This window comes from Drosophila bipectinata, chromosome XL, assembly GCF_030179905.1.
Source record: "Drosophila bipectinata strain 14024-0381.07 chromosome XL, DbipHiC1v2, whole genome shotgun sequence".
Lineage (NCBI taxonomy): Eukaryota > Metazoa > Arthropoda > Insecta > Diptera > Drosophilidae > Drosophila > Drosophila bipectinata.
Genome location: NC_091734.1, coordinates 6,507,069 through 6,532,185, shown reverse-complemented (window position 1 = coordinate 6,532,185; position 25,117 = coordinate 6,507,069). Strand labels below are relative to the sequence as shown.

Here is a 25,117-nt window from a genome sequence, read left to right as displayed (position 1 = left end):
TCATCATCAGTGTATGTAACTTAAACAAATCTATTATTTGTTTTTATACGCGAAAACTGATCTTGGAGGGCCAACAATTCGTGGAGTTCCCCGTATTCCAGCTCTGGGATGGACTCGATAAGAATAAATATATAAACTTTTACAATTTCATGCGATGTCTATTCGAAGCTTATCGCCGTGGGTCTTTTCAGTTCATTCGTCTGTATTATGTACATATATGTTATATTTTCTAAAGCAATTATAATAAATAATAAGAATATATATACATAGAATCAGCTGTAGTAAACTTATCAGTTTTTTTAACTTTTTTCAAAATATAAATTTTGTATTCACTTCTTAGCGGACATTTTCGGTATTTCGAAACCGATTCAAAAACAGATTACCATTTATGAATCAGAGTTCCAATCCCCTTCGATCTGAATCAAAATATTGGACCAAATACTGGATATTATTGGAAAGTAATGCATATTTTTCAATTCAAAAAAATTAAGAATTTTTGGAAATTTCGATGTTTTTTTTCTTTGCCTTAAAAGAACATGTTTCTAAATAGCCTAAGCGGTCCGATTTGTTATATTTTAACTAAATGGTCATATATTTCTTTTATTTCAGAATCTTTAGATTCAGATTTTAAAATTCTGGTTTTTAAAAATGATATGTTGGAAAAATTCGAGAGTCCCCGAGTCAAAATAAAACACTTAAATGAAATATTTTTTTATGAACTTTTGTTTATTTTTTTGTTGGTTTTCTTGTTTAAATTTTTTTTCTTAAATTTTTTGTTTTATACTTTTCTTAAATTTTCTTTTATTTTGTTTGTAGTTCTTCGCTCTTGACGGCCCTTTCATTAACACTAAGTGTACGCATTAAAGGTAAAATATTTGTTTACGTTTTACTTGTTAATTGGTTTCCTTCGGTCTCCCCTTTCATCAATTTATTATAAGTAGGCTTACTATGAAGTGGTGTATATATTTAATTATTTAGTGAATGCTAAACGGGGCGGGGCTAGGAGCCGAACAAGTTACAATTGGAGGAGCCATTGATGGGGCGCGTGATGGACTTTTGTATTGGCATCGACCTGGCATGCACACGACTGACTACACAGCCCCCCACATTCCTCATTCTATGCCCCCCGCTTTTTTTCTTAATCCTTTTTTTTGTTATGTACTATATATATATATTTGTTTAAATTTTCATTAATATAAGTTGTTGCATTACGCTTCCGGTAAGTGCTTGGATTTATTTTCTTGGTTTAGCGATAGGCGCTTAAGGCTAAGATCGTCGCTTACATAATAGAAAAGTGATTCTTTAGTGAGTTTTTGCTATATATTACATACTCTTCTGATCCTGTTCCTGATCCTGATCCATCGTCCCTCCTTCTAGTGAATTCTCATGATTCGTGCTTTACGTTATTTAACAACAAAAGTACAACAATTAATATCTAAAATGCCAAAATGCATCTCCTCGAACTGGACAAAATGAAGCATCGGCATCTCCTCAGTAGCCCCGCAGATCCGTAGATCTCATTATCATTATCCCTGGCTAGCGATGCAAATCTGAATCGGGGTGAATTAAAAACTGTGGAGGGGTTTTGTTTTTTAATCGATTCTTTTTTTCTTTCGGTTTTCCCAATTTTTATTTTCATACATTCTTCTTTTTTACGCCTTTTTCTTGTTTTTTTTGTTGATTTCTTGGTTTTTTTTTTGTTTTTGTTTGTTATAGTTTTCAATTAAATGCTAAAACTAAGAGTAGAAAAAAAATGTTTGCTCCTTCGTATAGGTTTTGTTTTTTTTTTTTTTGTGTGGTTTTGTTTTTTTTGTTGTAGTATGCTCTATATATATGTTTATATATATATATATTTATTTACTTTTATATATAGTTAATCATTAATTTATAGATTGGGGGATTCTTTTGTAAAATCCTTCCTCCTTCCATCCGGCTTCTCTATCGCTTTTCATAAAACTAATTTACACGAAACGAAATGACGTCTTCGGAGATGGATGCGGGCGAGGGGATAACAACATAAGGATACGTGGGGGGAGGGGGAAGAGTCAACTGCCTGTATATACAAGGACATCCCACATAGCACACAGCACACCAGGAATCAGAGTCAGAGTCCAGAGCTAATGGTCCAAGAAAGAAGCAATTTTGACAAACAAATTAAAACAAAAAAAAAATTTTTTTTAAATAAAAAAAGGATCTCGTCGACCTATGACCTATGTACAGGGACTCTGGATGCACACATCCCTAAGGACGAAGATGAGGACAAGGACTCGAAAGGGGCCAACTACATATGTATAGTACTACTACTTTTTTTTGTTTGTTTTTTTTTGGAAGACGCCACAAACTGGCTGAACTTTACTGAATTGTCACTGCAATGGTTTCGGTTTCTGTATCTTTTTCTCTCGGTGTATCCTTTTGTCTTCAGGGGTTTTCCAAGGGGGGTTTATAAAAATTTTGTTGCTACTTAGAAGCGAAGTCAGCTATTCTTCGAGGAGGAGTCTCTCGGGGATTCTGGGGGCCTGTGTGTGCTTTTCTTTGCATCTTTCTTGGGGAGGTGGCCACGATGATCCTGATCGGGATGGGAGGAGGTGGGGGAGGATACTCGTCGTAGAAGGAGGTGGACTATATATAGCATATGACATTTTTAAAAGTTAACATTATTGGATTGTTTACAGACAACAATTCTTTCTCTCGCATCCCCTATATCTCGAATGGATTTCGCTTGTTTGATTTTTCTTAAGACTGTGGTTTTGTTTTGTTTTCTTTTTTTTTTTTTGTTGTTGTTGTGTTTTGTTGTGTGTTTAAATTAGTTAACAATTCTAAGCATAGAGGTGTGTGTGTGTGTGTGTGTAGGTGGATACAATTAGGAAAAAAAAAAATATTCTTTTTCAATTAGACTTTAAACTTACTAACTAAACATGCCTAGGCAATCAATAATATTAAACATTAATAAGCATTGGGATCTCCACGGTCCTCACATCATCATGCTAATCATAATTATAAACATTATCGTTATGATCATTGTAATCTTAATAATCGTAAGTTATGTGTTAAAAAAAAAAAAAAAACTCATATATATATATATAGATATATATATATATGTTATGTGAAGAATCAATTGCTAACCAAAGGAAATTTGCCTTTTTCTGTTAATGTTGCCGCTGCTGTGGCTGCTCCTCATGCTGCTGGGTCCTTGCATCCTTGCTGATCCTGCTCCTCTTCCTCTTCCGTATATGTTGGCATGCATATATATAGATACTCACTAAATGTACGTATTTTTTAATTACGCCTTAGAACATTGCTTATTTTTTTCTTTGTCTCTCGCTTATTAGCTTTTTTTTTGTTTATTTCCTGGATGGTTACTTGGTTGGTACCAATCATTGATTGATTGATTGATTGGTTGGTATTGGTATTGGTATCTTGCTTGTTTTAACAATTCCTTTTTGGAACTGCCGTCGTTGTCCTAGCCAGTTTGCTATCGCAGCTGTTGTCCTTGGTTTTCGGTTCAGTGATGCTGATGCTGATGCTGGTGCCGCTTGAAACGGCGCTGCTTCTTTTGGGCTCCGGCGGAGATGCAGGTGGTGGTAGTGGTGGTAGTGGTGCAGGATGAGGATGACGAGTTCGACTTCGTCTTAGAGCTGACCCTTCGCAGGGCCTTGGCCTACAGCGTCTCCTCGAAGGCAGCCATGAGATCGCTCTGCATGTTCATATCGATTTGGCCAGCCATCTGTTGGAATAATAGACAGGAATTAGTCCCTCCCCATACATCTCATACTCGGATGAAACTTACTGCCTCGCGCCTGCGCCGCTCCTGCTCGGCCCGCCGCTGCTCGGCGCGCTTGGCGGCCGCCCGATCCTGCGGCGATTGCTGCGCCGGCGAGCTATGTCCCTGCCCGCCCGGCGACGCCTTGATGTCCTCCACCCGCGATATCTGTGGCTGTGCGTCGTGAACGCTTTTCCTGCCAAACGAAAAACATGAATCAGGTGTCTCCACGAAAATGGGGTTAATGAACCACTTACCTTCCGCTTTCCATGGCGCCCAGAGGCGAGGCAGCCAGTATGGCTTGGGCAGCTACAGCGGCGGCCACATGCTGGGCCTGGGCTTGGGCCGCGGCCTGTGTCAGGACGGCCACCTGCTGACCGTAGTCGAGGGCCCCGCCGCCACTGCTGCCCTGGCTGTTGGAGCCTGGGCCGCCGCCACTGCCCACGATGCCGCCCACGCTGCTGTTGCTGTTACTGCTGGCAGCACCGCCGCTGCCCACGCCACTGTTGCTGTTGCTGCTGACATTGGCCAGCGCTGGGCCGCTGTTGCTGTTGTTTCCGGCGTTGCCGCCGCTGTTTGGTCCGCCGGCTCCTCCAGCGCTGTTCGGGCCACTGCCTCCGCCGCTAGCCGACCTTCCGCCGCCGCCGTCACTTCCTGCGCTGCCGGGCCCGTTGCTATTCGCCGAGTTGCTGCCGTTGCCGCTGCCGGAGCGTTCGCGGTCGCGCTCTCGCTCTCTTTCCCGCTCCCGTTCCCGTTCGCGCTCTCGTTCCCTGTCCCGATCACTGCCGCTGGAGCTGCTGCCGGAGGGATTCGCTCCGCTAGAGGCAATCGCCGCTACTGCCGCCGCTGCTGCTGCCAATGCCTGGGATGCTGCCGCCTGGGAGGCTGCTGCCTGGGAGGCCGCCGACTGATTGGCAGCTGCCTGGGCGGCCGAGGAGCTGGAGTTGGAACTGGAGGACGAGGAGGACTTGTGATGCTTGCGCTGCTGCTCCTTCTCGGCTGCCTCCTTCTGGTGCTTCTTCTCCTTCTCAGCCGCCTCCAGCAGCTTGAGGCGGTCGCGTTCTTTGGCTTTGTTGCGGAACTGCTGGAATGAGTCCATCGCCGGCTTGGTCTTGCCGCTGCTCGAGCTGCTCGACGTGTTCTGCGGGGAGCTGGCCGAGGCCAGCGACGACCACGAGCTGGCGTTCTTCAGGTTCTTCTGGGCGGCCGCCGCCGCAGCTGCTGCTGCCGCCGCTGCAGCCGCCTGTCCGGGATGCAGCTTGAGGTCCGATGGCGACTGCTGGGGCGGCAGCACCTTCTGCTGTTGCTGCTGCTGCTGCTTGTCCGGCGGACTGGGCATCATCGACTCGATAGGCTTCGGTATGATGAGCATCTTGTTGGCCACTTGCTGCTGCTGTTGCTGCTGCTGCTGCTGCAGCTGGTGGATGTGCTGGGGCTGCTGCTGCTGGAGCTGATGCTGGCCCTGCTGTTGGTGTGGCTGCAGCTGTTGGCTGTGCTGCTGGTGCTGCAGTTGCTGGTTGTGCTGCTGCTGCTGCTGAAGCGACTGCTGCTGGAGAGACTGCTGCTGCTGTTGCAGCGTCTGTTGCTGCTGCAACTGCATCTGCTGCTGTTGGAGGGTGTGCTCCAGGTCCATTAGTGCCGAGGCCACCGTCGTGCTGAGACCATCGAATCCGGCCATACTGAAGTCGGCCACGTTGAATCCGTTGTTGTGCGCCTGCTGCTGCTGCTGCTGTTGGGGATGCTTCTGCTGTTGCTGCTGCTGTTGCTGCTGGTAGGCAGCCGCCGCCATGTCCATATTGAAGTTGATGCCTGCCAGGTGGTTGCCATTCATCCCGGCCACACCATCCGTCCCCTTGGTCAGCAGCTCCGTAACATAGTCCATGCCATGCTGCTGCTGTTGGGTTCCTTGCTGCTGCAGCTGCTGGTGGCCTCCGAATGCCGGCTGCTGTTGCTGCTGCATGGGATGCTGCTGCATCAGAAAACTATCTGTCAGCGCGGCGGCGGAAGACTTGCCCGTGGAGCCGGTGCCGGCACTGAATTCTAGCGAGGCCAGCGACTGCTCCACGGGATCATCAAACTGTGGAATCTGTTTCAGGCCGGCGGCGAGCGAATCCAGCGGATTGCTACTGCCGGTGCTGCCATTGTTGTTCCCATTGCCGCCGCTCAGGGATGTCAGGGCAGCCGCCAGTGCTGCATGGTGGTCTCCCAGATCGCCGGGCTGCTTGTGCAGATTGCTGGCTATCCGAATGCCTCCTCCGCCGCCGCCGCTGCCGCCGCCGCCAGCTCCGGCTCCAGCTCCTGGGAAGTTGTGCGGGGGTAGAGAGGCGGCAGCGGCGGCTGCAGCGCCGACGACAGAAGACGGCACCTTGCCCAGATCGTTGGGTCCGTTCTTGTGGGGCGCCACACCGCCTGCAGCACCGCCGGCCACCGAGGGAGCGTGCAGCATGTTGGGCACGCTGGTCGCCCCACCGAAATTGCTGCCCGGCAGCTTGTTATTGTTGTTGAGCATGGCAGCCGCCGTCAGAGGATTGGCATTGCCCAGCATGGCTACAAGAGGCAAAGGATTCGGGCACGGGGGGGGGGCATTTGGGGAGAGATGGAAGACATGGAAGATGGGTATCGAAATTAGTCACTTGAAGGAGAGACGGACGCACTATTCGGTGGCGATGATACTTACACATTTGTGATGTGGGTGCATTGGGATTCAGCACATTGTCCAGGCTCATGAGCAGGGTCGAGGTGATGCCGTCTAGGCCGCCGCCTAGGTTCGGATTATTGACCTATTCGTGGCCAAAATGATGGGAATGCGAGCCGGAGGAGGGCGGGAGCGATGAGAAGGGAAGAGAAGGGCAATAGAAATGGGTTTAACACAGAGTCTAGTAATCACAGCATGCCGCCATCTGATCTGACCATGGGGAGGGGATATATCACCTCAATAACAATACCAGTACCAAGATAAAGATCCCCCCTCCGTGGTCAGCCTCTAACCTGGCCCAGGAACGTTTATTGTAACCCGACATTTGGTACTCACATTGCTGCCATTGGAGTCGCGGGACTTTTTCTTGCGCGGCGGTCTCTCGTCGCCGTCACCTGGGAAAAGGGGAGAGCCAAGAAAACGGAAAGGTTAAAGGTTAAATACAAGTATGGCCAAGGGTCAAGATGTGCAGGTGGAGCAGGTGGAGACCAATACGTTTAAAGAAGGATTAGAAAGCTGAAGACGGGCAGCAGAAATGAAGGCAAGCATGGAGAGGAGCTCTCCACTCTCAGATGAAGGTCATCCATCCAATAGTGGGAGGGGGAGAGTGGGGCGGAAAGTGACAGAAAGTAACGGCTTAAATCATACTTATATAAACATATAGACAGAACAAGAGTTTAAAGCTCAAAGCATACAGTATATATGGTACATGTACAGTATATAGATCAGTATAGTATCAGGAAATACCTCTTACAGAGCCAATCGATCGATGAAACAATTGTGTTGGTGGCGTGGTGGATGCATGGCGGCGGTTACGGATACGCTGCTGAGAGGTGAGAGCTGAGAGAGCTGATGGTGTTTACCTCTGCCCACGCAACCCCACATCCCGGTCTCATTACTGTTTAGTTACTTGCTTATGGGAACTGAAAGAAAAGTGCCACCAGAGCCCAGCTGCCGAGATTGCAGTTCTCTCGCCCCGAGAATCTAATCTCCGGTTCTCAGATTCCATTCCATCCGCCGTTGCTGTTGCACCACCGCAACGGGGGCAGCCAATATTTGTTTATTTATTTATTTTTTTTTTTTTATTTATTAATGCCTGAAAGCCAAGTCCTGGGGGAGGAAATTGGCAATAAAGAACCGTTTGAAAACCAACAATCCGCAACCGAAACCGAACTCGAAACCAACCTCTCAGATACATCTATCTAGAGAACCTATTTTTTTTTTTTTGTTTTTTTGGTGGGAATGAGGAAACACAGAGGGGTTTTTTTTTTTTTTTTTTTTTTTTAATAAACATTTTCTCTTTTTTTTTTTTCTTCTTTCATTTTTTTTTGTTTGTTTTGTTGTTGTATTCAATGCAGTTGTTTCTTTTCTTTTTTAGTTTTAGTTTTAGTTTAGTTGTTGTTGTTGTTGTCTATTGTTTTGCTGCAGCTGATGCCATTTTGTAATAATAAATATTATTATTATTTGTTTTTACTATAAATATTTAAATGTATGCTTCTCATAATGCTAGATGTGTGTGTTTTTAGGTGTGTTTGTGTGTGTATTTTAATTTAATTTAATTTTAGTTCATGTTTCGTGTTCATGTTGGGCTCCGTTCCGTTCAGTTCAGGTGTCCGTATCCGTATCTGTATCTGTATCTGTAACTGTAACTGTATCTGTAACTGTAGCTGGTGTATCTGTATCTCTGCTGCTCTCGTCCTCGTCCATTACCTTTCCCTAAGATTTTCACTATTTATCCTTGCGGTTATTTTATTTTATATTTCATTTTATTTCGGCTTTCCCCTACTCTCTCTTTCTCTCTATCTTTCTTCTCGTCTCGTCTCGTCGTTCTGTGCGAATTGAAACCAAAAATGCATTTTGTTTTTTTTTTTCTGTTTTATGTTTTTTTCGTTTTTTGATTTTAATATTTTGGTTTTTTGTTTTTTTTTTTTTTTACAACGTTCTTACAAGACCTTTGAGCGTGTTTACATGTGTGTGTGTGTGTTTGTGTGTGTGTGTGTCAAGGGTCAAGGGTGTTATTGCATTTCTCTGATCTGCCTCGACGAGCCTTCGAACTACCATACACGCTAAAAAAAAAGACTACACTTAGAAACAAAACAATCTCAATGCAATGCGGAAGGGAGTTGAAACGTGAATCGCGCGATGTTGCGATGCCTGATTATCCTAGAAAACACAAGAGAGTCTGCATCCATTTTGTGCATGCATGAACATGAACAAATTTATGAAAATTATTAAAAAAGATATCAACTTTGATGGATAATTCATCTACAGAGCCCTCAAGAGTGTTGCGTTTTTAGGAAAAATTAAAAAAAAAAATTAAAATCTGACTTTTAATATAAATCTCGTGTGTTGTTGGATGCTGAAGTTGTTGTTGTTGTTTGTCGTTCATTATTATTATTATTTTTTGCATTTTCTCTTTGTGATTTCAATTGATTTATTTATCTCATGTTTTAATAGTAAAAATTTATATTTAAATTTTATGCAATTCGTTTTGTTAATTTTTTCTTTATTTCCATTGCATTATCATCATCATCATCGTCATCTTCATCATCAATTCTCCTCTTCTATGCATTCTTTTTTGTATGTTTTCGTATATATATATTTTGTTTTTTTTTTTTTTTAATTTTATTTTGAAAAAAACGTGCAAACAATGTGTAAAGGGGAAAGCCGACAGCCGAAAAATAAATAATAAAATGCTTTCAAAATACATTTAATTATTTTTCTTTTTTTTTCTTAGTTTTTTTTTTTTTTTTTTTTATTTATACCTCATCATGTTATTATGTATATAGCATACGTCTCTATGTATATATGTACACCTATATAGCTATGTATATAGTATATAGAACTAGTTTGAGTTTGAGTTTGAGAGTTCAGCAAATAGAGCAAAAAGGACTCTAAACGTAACGTAACGCTTCTCGCTTTGGAGTTATCTAAAGTTTCGATCTGTTATCTCTGTTTCATACCCGTTCTGTTCCGTTCCGCTCCTCTCCTGCCGAATTAACCGTTATTAATACAACTACAGACAGAGACAGACAGTGACAAGGACACACAAAGCGCAAGGTCGCATATGCGCATGGGCGCCGCCGCATGGGGCGCATGGGAGCGAGGACAAGAGAGAGCCAGAGAGCAAGACCGCCCCCCTCCCGAAATCGAAATAAAAGCTAACGGTCTTTTATACTGGAAGATGGCTGGAAGCTTTTCTGTTTCTGATTTTTCTTTTATTTTCTGCATGTTTTTTTTTGACTGGTTTCTGTTTATGTGGATGACAGTTTTACGTAGTCGAAATGATAACGTTTCGTTATGGCGTTTTACACAGTTTAAATAAGAAGTATAATAATAAATACGAATTAATCAATGTTGCTACATGATCAGTACCCCTCTTTTCTAATTCTCTCTCTCTCTCTCTCTCTATCTGCCTCTCTCTCGCTTTCTCTCAACGCATCTCTGTCTCGTGCTTTCTTCGTCAGACTTTACGATTACTTCTCTTACGTATTACGTATCGTCGCTCCTTACGTTCATATTACACTTTACGCTTTTTAGTGTTTTTTTTTTCGGTTTTGTTTTGTTTTTGTTCTTGACTTTGTTTCTGATCTTCCAAGCTTTTCATACTTTCTTTGTTTTTACACATTGTCTGCAAGTGTATCGAGAATTTCATATCATTTTTGTTTATTTTTTTTTAATGATTTTAATGATTTTTTGCATATTTTAGACATTGTATATGGTAATTTTGCTTGCATTTTTGGTCGTTTATTCTGCATTTGAATTTTTTGTGAATTTTTTGTTTTTTTTTATTGATTTTGCCTTTGTTTTACTATTATTTTACTGTTATTGTTTTTTGTTACTTTTTTCATTATTATTATTATTATATTTACACATACGACGAGTTGTTCTGTGAGGTTGTGTTGTGTAGGTATGATGTGTGTCAATAACTTACTCAAAAAAAAAAAAAAAAATTATTACATTACATATTACGTAATATATATATATTTATAAATATATACATATAACAAAGGTCATGTCAACACGAAAGGTCATGTGGGTTAGGATGCATCGAGAAGTTAAGACTAGAAACTCAGCATGGAATTGGCACAGAAGTCGGGGGGAAGAGATTTCAGTTCTCCATGGATAGTAAGTGGGGTGGTAAGTGGGGTGGTGGGTGGTGGGTGGAGACTAGAGGTTAGGCTCTCTGATCGGATCATGACAGGTGCATCCTTGGACTGCGTGAGTGTGAGTGTAAGTGTGGGTGTGTGGGATGGTGGATGATGTGTTTTTTTTTTTATTTCGATTTATTCATTGACCTTGTCAATCATGCATTGTTGTTGCTCTGCTGCTGCTGTTTTTTTTTTTTTATTATTTTTTTTATAGATTTGATGGAGAGTTTTGGTTTGATTGGTTGATTGATTGATTGATTGATTGGTTCGATTGATTGGTTCGATTGGTTGGTTGGAGTTGGAGTTGGAATTCATTAGCTTTGCTTTTCAGATTGGCTGCCCCCAATACACAATTGCTTCACGATTTTTTCAGCATATTCTCATAATAATCATAATAATAATCATAATAATCATAATATTGGTAATAATAAGGTTTTCTTTTCTTGTTCTTTTTAAAAATTTTTGTTTTTTTTTGTTTTTTGTTTTTCAAAAAAGAGACTTAAAGTAGTAAAGTGCTTGTGGTAAGCTGGTTTTCTTATTATTCTCATTTTTTTTTTTTGTTTTCTTTTTTTTTGTTTTAGATAGTTGTGTGTGTGTATGTTGTGTGTTTAAGATAATTGTTTTTCTTTTCTGTTTCTGTTCTTTCATTTACAAATACAATTCGTTTAATACCTAAAAATGCTTAAATACAATATCTATTCGCATATATGTGTGTGTATATGTCTATAGATATATATGATTCATATATATATATATATATATATATATATATACGGGTGTGTTTGTGTGTGTGGTTGTGTTGTATATATAATTAAGTATATACTATAGACCTATTTGTTATATATATATTTATATATATATATAGATTATATCAAGTTTTGCCGTTGCGTGTTGGTCGTTTGTTTCGCGTCTGTATCTTGTATCTATGGGATTGCGAACCTGGAGAGGGTCTGGGGGTATTCTAGTGCATCTTCCTGAACTGTCTATGATTTGTGCTCCAAACTCTGATTGGGATTTCCGGAACTAATACAGAAACAACAGCAAATTTGTTAAACAATTCTGCACTTTCAAGCTTAATGATGGGTGTGTGTGTGTGTGTGCTGACAGATTCCAATAAAAATTAACTCGAAACTAATTCAATTATCAATTATTAATTATTATTTCAATTTATTTTTTAGTCGCTTCTCCCAACCTTTTGCGCATTTCTTTCTTAGATTAAAATGCATATTGCACTTTTCCATGAACTTGGTTCTTTGTCAAAAAAAAAATATATATAGTTATATCGTAAAAAAAAAAAAATTAAGAAAAATAAAACAAATAAAAATTCCGAAAGAAAAGAATGCACAAAACTGCCAAGGATCCACAAATCAGAGTCGGATTAGGTTCTGAATTCTACAAAAGTGATTTTTATTTTTTAAGATTTAATTCATATTCTGTTCCTTTTTTTTTTTTTTAGCACAAAAAAACATAAACAAAATGCGCTAAATTCAATAAATTAAAAAAAGATGTGCCGGTCGGTTGGTCCGGGGATGCCTTCATAACCCCCAGATACCAGATCCCAGATTCCATATCCCTCACTATATATATCTCATATCCATATCCTGACAATAACTTAACAACAATGCTCTCCTCTCGCTCTCTCCATCGCTCTCGCTCTCTCTATCTCTTTCTATTTCAGCTGTGTGTATTGGTGTTTCGTGTATCTGTGTTGGGGATTACTTTCCTCTGATCTTGTTTTTTTTTTATTTAAAACTTTGTAGCTAACTTACAAAATCATAAACTAAGTTTAGAAAAATGTAAACACAGGAATAACTCTAGACTCTATATATATATATATATATATATGTGGGGAGGGGGGTGGTTTTATATAAAACTAGATAAACCTATATCCAATTGAATTAATTAAGCAAACTCTAAGCCCTAAAACTCTAAAACTCTACTCGCTACGCTCTGTTCAAATCTCGGGATCTATACATCATAATCCTCGCCTAGATCCTAGATCCTAGATCCTAATCCTTAAACCTAAGCTGTTCATTGATTTCTCTCATAATGCTCTGTTCTCTGACTATCTTCGGGTTCCAATTACCTCCTCCTGCTCCTCCTCATCCTCCCACTTACACTTTCGGCTTAGAAGGCTAAACGATAAAACGAATAAAAAAGGATAAAAGATAAATCATAATGCAACTGTATCCGTAACTGTAACTGTAAATGTATCTGTTATCTATGTATCTGTAACTGTTTAGTACGCGTTCTCGTTCTCGTATCCGTCCGTTGCTTGTGCTTCCTAAAACAACGCATCATCCATCTATATATATATATATATATATAATATTTTTTGTTTTTTTTTTTTGTTGGTTTCTTAACTTTTTCGTTTCGTATTGTATATATGCATACTTCTAATTGTAGACTAATCAGAATAATAAAAAAAAAAAAATTATATAATCAATGGTTATATATAAAATAAAACAAACAAACAAATCGGCGTCCTAACCTGCTTCACTGTCGCTCGAGTCACTCGAACTGCTATCACTCGAACTCGACGACGATGAATCGCTGGAACTGGAACTCGACGATACGGGATTTGCCGGCTGCACTGCCTCCACCTTGTTCGAAGCCGATTCATCTAGAATTTTTCCAACCAACATTTAGTAACTATAATAACATTAGATTTAAAGATATAGATTACCTTTCTTGGAGGTTTTCTTGCTGGCACCCAACTGGCCAGTGACATCCTGGAGTCGCTTCTCCAGCTCCTGCTTCTTCTCGGCCATTTGTTCGTCCTTGGACTTGCCGGAAGGCTTTTTGTCTGCGAATAGAAGTGGTCATGGGTTAGGCACTGTGATCTCATCCTGGTCGGTGTGGTGGGAAGCAAGTCGATAGTTTCGGGTGTCATGCTCAACAAAAAGTAGTTCTCACTGCGGGATGAGGGGGGGGAATCTCTGCTCTCTACAGCATTCACAAGCTACTATCGGGTATCGGGTGGGGGGGTAGGTTAAGGGAATTGGGGGGGTTTCAAATGGGAGAAGGTCTCTTTACATGCACTTTATAGCAAAACTACGGACAGATGGGGGGGGGGCCTCGGTGTGGCTTAATCCTAGGGGGATATTCTAGTTTAACTAACTAAACACGACCACTATGGAATCTGTTTTGGAAAGCACAGACAGCAGAGCCAAAATCATGATCTTGGGTCTTTAGATATTCAGGGAGGGAGGGGCCTGGCCTCTCTCCTCTCGGATTCGCTTCCTAACTCTTGGCTTGGGTCTCCTCTTGGTCTTGCTCTTGGTCTTGCTCATTGCTGGTTGTGGTCTCGGTTTAGTTACAAACTTACAATATGGCTTACGTGTTTTTTTGCGCAAACACGACGCCACATAGCTTTCTAGCTCGCGCAGCGTCGACGGTTTCAGCGTCTCAAAGTCGATCTCGATTTCGTCGGGATTGGAGTCACGCAGCGATGGCTCCCGGTTCTGAATGATGTGCACCACACGGCCCAACTTGTCACCTGCGAATCGTAGATCGAATATTAGTTCCAGTTCTAGTTCTAGAAGCTCTCAGCTGGAGATCGGTCGATCGGATCACTCACCTGGCAACTTGTTGATGTCCAGCGAGAGCTGACGCTTCTCGTCGTACGACATTGGCTTGGCCGTGTCCTCCTCCTCGGAGTCAAAGTTCATCACCTGGCTGGGCTTCTTCTTGCTGCTGCCGCGGGCACCGGCATTCGCACCGCTGCCGGCATTCGCCCCGCCACTGGCACCGCCGGCTCCCGCCGATCCGCTGCCCTTGGCCCGCTTGGACGCATTGCCGCCGGCTGCACCGCCGGCACCGGCCGCTCCACCCATTGCACCGCCGCCGGCTGCTGCTCCTGCCGCTCCACCGGCAGCACCGCCCGCAGCAGCTCCGCCGCCACCTGCGCCGATGCCGCCCGCGCCGCCCTTGCCGCCGCGCTGGCCCTTGCTTTTAGCACCTTTACTGCTGCCGCCACCGGCCGGGGTGCCGCCGGCGCCCGCCGCTGCACCCGCCGCCAAGGCATTGGCCAGGCTGCCGGCCTTGCCGCCCGACGCTCCGCCCACCGCCGAGACTCCAGTGCCAAAGCCAGCACCTCCGGCGGCCCCGCCGCCCGCCAGCTGCCCGAAGGCCATGGCCACGTCGTGTGCCTGACTGTGGAGGGCCGCTCCACCGGCGCCGGGTACGCCGCCAACGCCAGCTCCGCCAGCGCCCACCAGGGATCCGGTGAGCAGAGCCGACAGATTGGCGCCCGCCGCTCCTCCGGGTCCGAGGGAGCCCACACCGCCGGGCATGTTGACACCGCCCGCATGTCCGCCGGCGCCGCCGCCGACGCCCGAGCCCATGCCGCCGACACCCTGGTGCGAGGCAGCCGATCCAGAGCCCGAGCCCGGGCCCATCGACTTCTTCTTCTCCTTGAGCTTCTTCTTGGCCTTCTTCTTGGCGGAGGCCTCCTCGGACAGCTTGCGGATCTCCTCCTGCAGGCCCAGGAGCTTGGATTCGAGCATCTTCAGCTTGGCGCTGCGCTCCTCGTCCGAATTGGACTCGTTCTCGGTGTCGCTCGAGTCCTCGCTGGATGAATCGCTGGCGTCGTGCTTGATGGATGCGCCGCCATAGCCTCCATGCCCGTGGCCGTGTCCATGACCGTGCCCATGCCCATGCCCGTGGCCGTGGCCATGATGGTGGGCCGCATTGGCGACCGGTTCGTCGGGTATGTTGGCGTAGCGCATCTCGAAAACGTCCTGCAGCTTCCGGCCCATGGCGACGACATCGTGATCTGGCGGATTGTACTTGTAGCAGTTGGTGAATATTAATCGCACGTCGGCGGCGAATTCCGGCGCGCTCTTGTACTCGCGATTGTCCATTTTCCGCTTCACCGTGCCCAGATCCATTGGCTTCTTGATGATGTCGTGGTAGTCGTGGAGGCCGAGCATCTCGGCGTCGACCGGTTTGTAGAAGGGCCAGGCATAGCCGGAGTGCTTCTTCGAGAAGAGCTCCTTGAGGATCTCGTTGCAGGACTTGAGGGCATCGGATAGCTTCTCCTTGGACTTGGCCATCGCCACACCGGGCACTCCACCCGCTCCCATGCCGCCCATTCCGGGTACACCGGCAACGCCCAGCGGCGACATGGTATAGCCCGAGCCCTGGAATGTAAGATCCTGTTTTCAGTTGATGATTCCCATCGTTTTATCCGTCGAATGGATGTGGATTGTTTGTTTTTTTTTGTTGTTTGTTGTTGTTGTTGTTGTGGTGGTTGGTGGACATGATGGTCGTGGACGTGGTGGTGGTGATGGTGTTGGAGGTGCAAACAAAATCGGGGCAGAATCGAAATCAAAAAAGAAAAAGACATAAAGAAAGCAAAGCGAAATGAAGGTTAGTATCGAAAAAAATCAAAATCGAGTGATTCCATGGAGGCTGCAGGCAGGCTGGAGAGCTCCACCCGCAGCTATCCACAGGATCCTGGCCTGGACTAGTTACCCAAGAAGGTCCTCCTTGGATAACCATTCCGATCAGATCAGAAAATGGTTCATGAAATGGTTTAAGAGTAAGAGGCAAGGCAGCGTATTGTGTATGACTTGATTTCTGTTTCTGTGCATTGGGAGACTGGGAGACTAGGAGACTAGGAGACTAGGAGACTAGGAGACTGACTATTAGATGACTCCACTTTATTCATCACACTTTCTTTCAAGAACATTATGAGCAAACATGATTGAGAAGTCAAGCTTCCAATATTTACAAAATGATATGAATCTTGGATTCTCTTATTTATCTACAAGCTGGCGAGGATTGGGGGATCTGATCTGGACTAGTTGCACACTCATACTTCAAATACAATACTTCATACAACGACTGGCAGTGCCCTTTACTCTTACCTTCTTGCCAATTACCTGACGATTCGACTCCCGCCGCGTCGCTATTTTGGCCGATTTGGAGTCCATCTGGGCGTAGGGTGACTCGAAGGCATTGGCCGTCGGCGTGGTGGTGTCCGCCTTCCGCTTGACACCCTTCTTCACCTTGGTGGGCTGTTGCGGTATCACGGCATCGACTCCAACGCCGACCCCGACTCCGACGCCGACACCCACTCCCGCCGTACTATTCACATAGGCCTGTACCGCGTTGGCGGCGTTCACGGCAGCCGTTGGTATTGTCACTCCGCCCGCCCCAGCTCCACCGACTCCACCGCCGGCGCCTGGTGCTCCCAGTGAGCCGGGTGGGCCTCCCACCGCCGCTGCTGCTGCTGCCACTGCCGCCGCCGCAGCTACACTGTTGGGGTCCAGTAGCGATGCATTGTTGACCGCCGTCTGGCCGGGATAGCCACCGACCTGGCCGGGATTGAGGAGGCTGGCCATGAGGGCGGCTGCCGGAGCAGTGGCTCCTGCTCCGGACATCGCCGTCGTAGTGGTGTTGGTGCTGCCCGGCACCGTGTGCGGTGGCATTGTGCTAATCGGTGGTATGGACGGTGCTCCGCCGGCCGTTGATGAAACCGTGCCGCCCATGGCAGATACGGGTCGGGAGGCAGTCGCTCCGCCGCCGGACCCCGCTCCACCGGGTGTCGCTGATCCGGCACCGGCTCCCGTCGCCATGCCCGGCAACTGTTGCGCAGATGAGGCGGCAGATACTTTATTCGCGCTACTGCCGCCGCCACTACTGACCGTCCCCGCACCCGGAGCGACTGCTCCCGAGCCCGAGGATGCGGCTTTGGGTGTGGCCGGTGCTCGTTGCTTCTTCTTGCCACCTTTGGCCGTCACCGGCTCCAGTTCGAGCTCCTCCTTGGGCATCAGCTCGATCTTCTGGAGGAAGACCTTCTCGAGGGTCTGGGCCATCACGACCACATCCTCGCCCGGCTTGTTGTAGACGTAGCAGTTGTTGAACATGGTGTTGAAGTCGTGTATGGCCTCCTTGGCGGACCAGTAGTAGTTGTTCTCCAGCCGCTTCTTGATCGTGCCCATGTCCATGGGCTGTTTGATGATCTTGTGGTAGTCGGGCAGGTTGAGCTTCTTGGCATCGACGGGCTGTTGGAAGGGCCACGAGAAGTGGTGCTTCCATATCACCTTCATCACCGTCTTGATCAGATATTGCAGTTGATTCGTATTGCGGCCGGGGCGCTCCGCCGGCGGCACCACCGGTGGCTGTACAATGCCATTGACTGGCTCCACGGGTGGCTCGTAACGGGGCGGTGGCTCACTGGACGACATGATGCTGGTGGTGCTGATGCTGATTCAGATGCTTCAGATGGCTTGTGTTGGAGTTCTAAAGGAGATTGTGATTGTGGTTGTGGTGTTGCTTCAATTGTTGCTTTCTCCTTCTCTCACGATTTTTCTTTCCACAATCTTCTTAATTGATTAAGAATCTGGAGGAGATCCTGATATACTCTTGATGTTTGACTGTTGATGTTGCTGCTGTTTCGAGCTCGACTGAGACGGCCAACACACACACGCTCATACACTGGGCACACACACAAGCTCACGAGCCACAAACACACACGCCCGGGCCGTCTCCGTCTCCTCACCGCTCCGCTCCTCCGGCAGCTCCGGCAGCTCCTGCTCCTTGTGCAGTTCCGTGCCCCTTGTGCTCCTCCTTTGCCGTTTGGGTGGGATGGGGGGTGAAGGGGGGGGGAAAGGATTTAGTCTTATGTGGCCGACGACCACCACCTCCTCCTCCTCTGACTGGCGAATCTGTCTATGCCACCAGGTGCTCCAACTCCTGCTCCGGCTCCTGTTCCTTTGACTATTCCAAATGTCTCTGTAGCTCCGGCTCCTGCTATACGGCTTGTGATTGATACTAATCGGCTGCTGATTGAGGGATAGTGCTGCGTAGCTTCAGTCCGTTGCTTCATGCTCGGCAATATCTGTTCACTGGAAGAAGGAAGAAATGGGCGGCATTAGTCGGATACTACAATCCCCGATAGGGTAATACTCTACTTACCACCCCTGATCCAGATACTGAGCGCTCCGGGTCCGGCTCTCATTTAGAAGGCGCGGGAGCCGACAACAGATGCTGCTCCAAGGGCCGGCAATAGTGCTACTACTGGAGGCATTCTGTTTCCTTAATTATATTACTCCGATCCATAGACGACTCCAATTACGGACCAACTGGGGGGCGGTGTTGAAGACGAAGGCGACAAGTCTGCAAAAATCACAACAATAAATCAGTTTTTTTTTTTTGCCGGGAACTATCTATATGTATATATTTTGCAACTCTGGTCGATCTGCACATTTCACAACACTCCTCGCGGGTTACATAAACAACAAATAAATAAGAAATTAGAAATTATAAATTAGCGGGGGCAGCATCCCCATCATCCCGAAAAGCCCCAAAGCATCATCCAAAAAAAGCCGCAAAAAACCACAAAAAAACCGAAACAACAATTTACATTCTGCAATCGAATCGGTGGTAATCGGTCGGCGGCGTTTTTCTTTCCTTTTTGGCTTTCCATAAACAACAAAATGCGAATGCGACGACAGCGAATATGTGGAATGGCCGCAAACGGACGGAAAACACACACAAAACAGAACGACAGAAAGCAGAACCGAAAACCAAAAACCGAAAACCGAGAACACCGCCGAGGCGGAGAAGATCGAAGACTTACACACCAAAAAATGCAAAACAATCCGGACACTTTATCCCCATAAATCGGACGATATCAAATCCCGACTGGGCACTATTCCGTGTATATTTGAGAATTAGTATTTATTATTTTACGCGCTGGCTTTGCCCTTTATTTTGCTGTTTTTTTTGCCGTTTTTGCCGTTTCCCTTCCACCGTTTGTCGCGTAGTTACTTTGCCGCCGTTTTGCCACTCAACAGCGAAAATAGAGAAGAGCCCAGCACTCGACCAGAGAGGGCCTCTGTTTTCGAACTTCGAAAAGTGTCCAATCGAGAGAGTTTCGAAGAGCGGGAGAGAGCCAGTACCAGCACCCGGTTCTCTCTCTCGCTCTCAATTTACACTCACACACAGCTGTACAGCGCATTGACAATACAGCTGTCCCACTCCCCCTCACTAGCGGCGTTATCAAATGTACCAGGGCCAGCCAGAAGCTGAAAAGCGCTGGGCTAAAGGTGCCAAAGACTTCTGCAATCGGTGTTAAAACATTAAGAAACTTCCATAAACCGAATGAATATCCATTAATGCAATCGTTCAGGCCAATATGTTCGAGCCAATTCACACACTCGGCCCATACACACAGATTATGAGTACATGTATGTGTGTGTGTGTGTGAGTGAGTGGCGTGTGTTGTGTTTGCAATGGACGATGTCTGAATTCACCACACCGCACATTTCAAGTTGAATTCTTGTCGCACAGCTCAGCATGATTCACTCGCTTTGTTTGTTATTGCTATTGTTGTTCTTGTTGTTGTTGTTTTGTTGTTGTACACACCAACGCAAATGGGAACACCATACCAAAAGGCAATATTATGCACGTAATTCCGACGTTATTAACGTTTTAACACCCTCGACTAAAAACGCCACAACGATGGGGCCGCTGGCTGGCTAGCTGGCTGGCTTTGGTGGGTGAGGTGAGGAGAGCCACGCGCACACACCAGTGCAGAAACACTCACTTCCAACTCACACAGATGGGCGGCGAATAGTTTACAGTGGAACGAAAATTGCATTCTAGCCAGAATCATTATTGTACAGTTAGGATAGTGATAGGGATGGTTGTTTACTTTTTTTTTGATTTATTTATGGATCGAGTGACAAGCATATAAATATTTATCGCTAATACTCTGATAGTATATCTTCTCCCCCCCAAGTTGTTTATTGAGCAAAAGCTGACTAGGAGAGTTGGCTGGCGAATTTATTTACACTCTGGCACTGACAGATTGGCACATACAAGCAAAAATCATGGTACATGTGTGCTGCCGGCCGGCAAACGCAAACAACTTTTGCCGCTCTTTGTGTTTATTTTTATTTATTTATTTTTTTTATCGCTTTCACTTTGGGCGCAGAAAATAGTTACAGTTAGCATGTGTTGCGCCGGCTGGCGATTCAAGCTGCGATTAATAACACGCTCTGGCCCACTGTGTTTTTGTTAGTTGCCAAGTACGTACGTGTTCTGGCTAGCTGGCTGGCTGGCATGGATGTGTGTGTGCGTGCGAGTGTGACGCAAAATTAAAACGGAAGAAGAATGAGGCGAGGCTGAGGCTGAGGCTAGGTGATCGGACACAGACAGCAAGGCCAGCCAGCCCAGCCAGCCAGCTAACCAGCCACCTAGCTAGCGACATATATGACGTATTCCACATTCTAGTAGATTTCCCATTGAAATTGGAATATTTGAAATAACAAATATTAAAATCCGAAAGCAACACCAGAAGGTAAACTGCAATAGCGGGCGGTGCTCTCTCGCTCTCTCTGCTCTCACAACAAAACAAAACATTAACTGGCACACACACACACACACAGAGAGAGAAAGAGAGCGGGAGAGACAGGGAGTGTGAGCAAACGAACGTGCGGTTGTAATTATGTAGTACAGTTTTGAGTTTTCTGTTGAAATTTACGTAGAGAATTGTGGTTGTGGAGAGAGAGCCAGCAGAGGAAGAAGCAGAGCAATGGCATGCATTGAAAACGGAATTGGAAATTGAGAATCGGAAAAGGAAAAGGAATCGAAACCGAAATGGAAATGGAAATGAAAATGGAGAAGGGAGTCAAGTCAAGTGACTTAATAACTAATTTTTAACCGCCAGCCATACAATACATAAGGATTAGGCCCAATATGAGCCACCTACTACAATCCGAACCTAGAGTTCACTTCCTCCCTCGCAAATAAACAAAGGTCAGCGATTTGCAATCGAAAAACGTAGCTGGGGAAATCAGAACCATTTCTACGGAGAATGGCGCGGGAAATTCGAATTCATTGAGGAGTGGAATTAATTAAATATTTTTTTTTATTTTTGTTTTCGCTAACATGCACTTGAACTACGGGCGGGCAAACATGAAATTTATTTAAATAAATAAAATCCTCAAGTGAGGCGAACACACACACACATTCTTACATACACACACACATACTGGCATGTTGCAGCTGCTGCTGCCGATGGTTCAGAAGCGTGGGCCAAAACGAGACAACAGTAGGGCCAAATGCAAATATGGCGGCATATCGACACACACCAGGCGGCAGAGGGAGCGAGAGAGAGAGAGAGAGAGCGCACAGCAGAGCCATAGGAGATTTGTTGTTGTTGTTGCCGCCGCTGTGTATCTGCAAGTATGCCGACACATCCAAGAGATACAGGGAGAACAGGGGGCCGAGAGAGATTGGGGCAAGCTAGGTTAATAAATCGTGCTAATAGTGGCACGAATTTAAAGCCGGTTTACATGGCAACAACACGGCACTGTCATGAGGCATGCAGCATGCAGCATGCAGTATGAGGCAGTGCGCATCTCACCCAAAAAGCATCAATGAAATCGATTCAAGAGAGCTAGCCAGTTTGCTTTTTCAGCTTTTTTTTTTTTTTGCGATAAACAACGTCTTCTTGAAGTAAACAAACGAATTGCGATGCCATTTGCACTTCCATTCCCGTTACAGTTACCATTACCATTACCGTGTTGGCTATTTACGCGCCAAACCACAAAGAAACAAAAACAAACTGAATCTCTAATAGTAGCCGGCAACTAACTGACACTGACCCAAACCGACCGAGACTAGATACGAATCTCAAAGATGCCGAGAGTTGCAGATACACAGATACAAGATGCAAATCGATCGCAGCTGAGACTCTCCATAAAGGGTTGCATTGCAGTCTATTAGCAGATGTCGATGGGGTGGCTCAGATCCTAGTGCCCTATTCTCCTACAGGAGAATTCTTCTTCAGGAAAAGCCCTCGAATAAGTTTTTGTTTTGAAAACGCCACGTGCGCGCTTACTTTTCCGCCCACAACTTACTTTTCCTGGTGGTGGTGTTGTGGTTGTTGTTTATATCCGATATATAGGTGTATATCCAATATCCGGCTAGTGCACTTGGTTAACAACCGATTCTGATTCTGGTCGTTGTTTGTATTTACTTTATGAATGGAGCCAAGTTTTTGGCTTTCGTAGTATTGTTGTTGTTGTTGTTGTTATTATTGTTGTGTTTTGTTGTGTTTTGTCGGTTTTTGGTAAAAACTGTTGTTGTTGTTGATGATGTTGCTTGTGTTGTTGTTGTTGTTATTGTTGTATGTTGTATTTAAACTGAACATATACAACATTCAGATTGTACTGTTATAAGTGCAACTGTAAAAACAAATATAAAAAAAAAAAAACAAAAACAAAAATAATTTAATTTAATTTAGCACTCTTTAATAATTTTTTTTTTTTTTAGGGGAAACACTTTTTGGGGAGTTTCTTCGCGCGCGAGAACATGGACAAGAAGGAGGAGAACGTAACGTAACCCATAACGTAACGCAGGGCAGCAACGGAAATGGATGCGAGATACCGAGATATGTACGTTACTTGACACGGCGCCGACAAACCGCAAAAATAATAATAATAATAATAATATTACAATAACAATATAGCCAAAGTATGGTGGTAGTACGCGTTTCGGTTGGAAGGAAAAACAAGCAACTACTACTACATTTTTTATTCACCGCGAGTGAAACTTTTTTTTTCGCATTTGGCGCGCGTCTCTATGTGCTGCGTGTGTATTCCTCTTTTTTTTTCCCTTTTTTTTTTTTTTTTTTTTTTGTTAATATTATTCACTTGGTGACTGCACACACACACACACACACACTCATGCTACCGCCGCCGCCGTCCTCACACACTCACACATACACACACTCAATCGTCAGAGCCTCTGCTTCTTCTTCGTTCGTTCGCTGCTTGCTTTTGTTCCACCACCGAAAAAAAAATGAAAAAAAAAAAAAGAAAAAAAAAATTGTCATGTCCATTGAAGTCTCACATTTTTCAAAATCATTTTTTGGCGCTAAAATCGGCCTTTTCTTGGACTTTTTCGATACGCATCGGATGGCCCGCAATTAGCACTTGACACTGATCACAAATTTATATAATTTTTGGCGAGTTTTACCATCATTTTTTAGTAATTTCTACACACCGATATACGTACGCGCTACGATTTTCGACAAACGCGCGTTTCTTGTGAGTAAAGCAGCCGAACCGTCGCTGTCGCCATCAAATATACAAAAATTTTTTCGAAATTACTGAAATGCGAATACACACGCACACATGCTCATTTCGGGCACGAGGCGCACGCGCCTGCTGCCTACTGCTGCACCGCTCTAACTCGCGGTCCCGGCTGGCCGCGTGGAAGAGAGACGGCCATTGTTGCGCTGCTGGTGAGAGCGGAGAGAGCGCTAGTCTCATATGTGTGGTGGTGTGGAGAGCAACAGAGAGAGAGCGTGGGAGAGAGTAGTCTCTCTTCTAAAATCGACGTGTAAGCGAGCGCGCATGAAAAAATGCACGATGAATAACAGCGGCGTAACAGCAAAAAAGCGAAACAAAATGGCGCTGAGCGGAGCGTGGAGGCCGTCGTGCGGTTTCCCGGTCTTTTTCCACGTTCGTCTGGCGCATTGGAGACGATCTTCCATCTGAAATCCACGACCTGATCTTTCCCCAGCGCGATTATCGCGGTTTTAGGCAGTTTTCCACGTTTTTTACCGGGGAAAATAGTTCAGAAAATTTTTGTTACCTTCGACCATTTGTAACACTGAAAAACACCTCGCTTTAACAGTGTTAAGCAGCGCTGTTAAGTTCGTTTTGTTATCGATATTTTCAACAGAGTTGTTATCGAATTTTCAACACTAAGATTTTTAAAGATTACCGCCAATAAAAAATGAAAATTATATATACAGTCGAGTCCCGATAATTCGAAATGGCAAGGGGATCTTTTTTTTTTACGAATTAGACGGGAAATCAATTTATCGAGATTTCTATTTAACGAGGCTCAAAAATGAAAGAGTCGAATAAACGGGGTTTTTACATTTCACATTATGTTTACATATGTATTTAACTTTATTAAAATTAAACAAACATTATATGTATGTACATTTTTCAAATGAGAGGAAAATTAAACATTAACATTAAATTGTAATAATAAAAAATTAAACAATTAAGCAGAAACATTAAATTATAAAAAAAAAAAATTCAAGCTTTAAAATAATTGGTAATTTTTGATAACAATAATTGGTAACAGAAAACTAAACGAAAAACGAAAACATAAAGGTGCTTTAACTACAAAAAATTTCGCATCGCATTACGATTTATAAGAGGTTACGAAACAATATTACGATTTTTAAGAGGTTCAATATTATTTGCGTTGCGCCAAATACTACGAATTAACGAGAGGACCAAAATGTATGGAATTTTTACGAATTAACGAGTTTTTTTCAAGGGGTCAAAATTTTTTACGAATTATTGCGATTTTCGATTTAGCGGGGTACGAATTATCGGGATTCGACTGTAGTTGAAAATAAAATGAATTTCTTGTTTAATTTTTAATAGTTTGGAAATTTGGAATTTTCAAGATATGCTTGAAAAATCTGGCAGCTCTAAACAAGTGAAAAAAAAATCTGGCACCTCT

The 25,117-nt window shown here is 44.6% G+C and overlaps 1 protein-coding gene across 12 annotated transcripts; it reads right to left on the bottom strand.

Annotated features, from left to right (window-relative positions):
• Positions 1-705: 705 nt before the first annotated feature.
• On the bottom strand, positions 706-24,281 carry fs(1)h (female sterile (1) homeotic). Of its 12 annotated transcripts, none has more exons than XM_070279811.1 (13): positions 24,227-24,281; positions 22,486-22,812; positions 18,533-18,733; positions 16,495-18,462; positions 14,187-15,765; positions 13,935-14,105; positions 13,293-13,412; positions 13,098-13,229; positions 6,792-6,850; positions 6,438-6,540; positions 4,018-6,307; positions 3,788-3,956; positions 706-3,724 (listed from the first exon to the last, which is right to left on the bottom strand). In XM_070279811.1, the coding sequence occupies exons 4-13, from the start codon at positions 17,800-17,802 to the stop codon at positions 3,659-3,661; spliced, it is 5,997 nt and encodes a 1,998-aa protein (XP_070135912.1). In that variant the 5' UTR covers positions 17,803-18,462; positions 18,533-18,733; positions 22,486-22,812; positions 24,227-24,281; the 3' UTR covers positions 706-3,658. The 12 variants fall into 12 exon arrangements, with proteins under 12 accessions (XP_070135912.1, XP_070135919.1, XP_043065942.1 ...); XM_070279818.1 differs by lacking the exon at positions 24,227-24,281 and adding an exon at positions 23,606-24,186 and having other exon boundaries at positions 14,187-15,750; positions 16,480-18,462; XM_043210007.2 differs by lacking the exon at positions 24,227-24,281 and adding an exon at positions 23,606-24,186 and having other exon boundaries at positions 14,187-15,750.
• Positions 24,282-25,117: the final 836 nt, after the last annotated feature.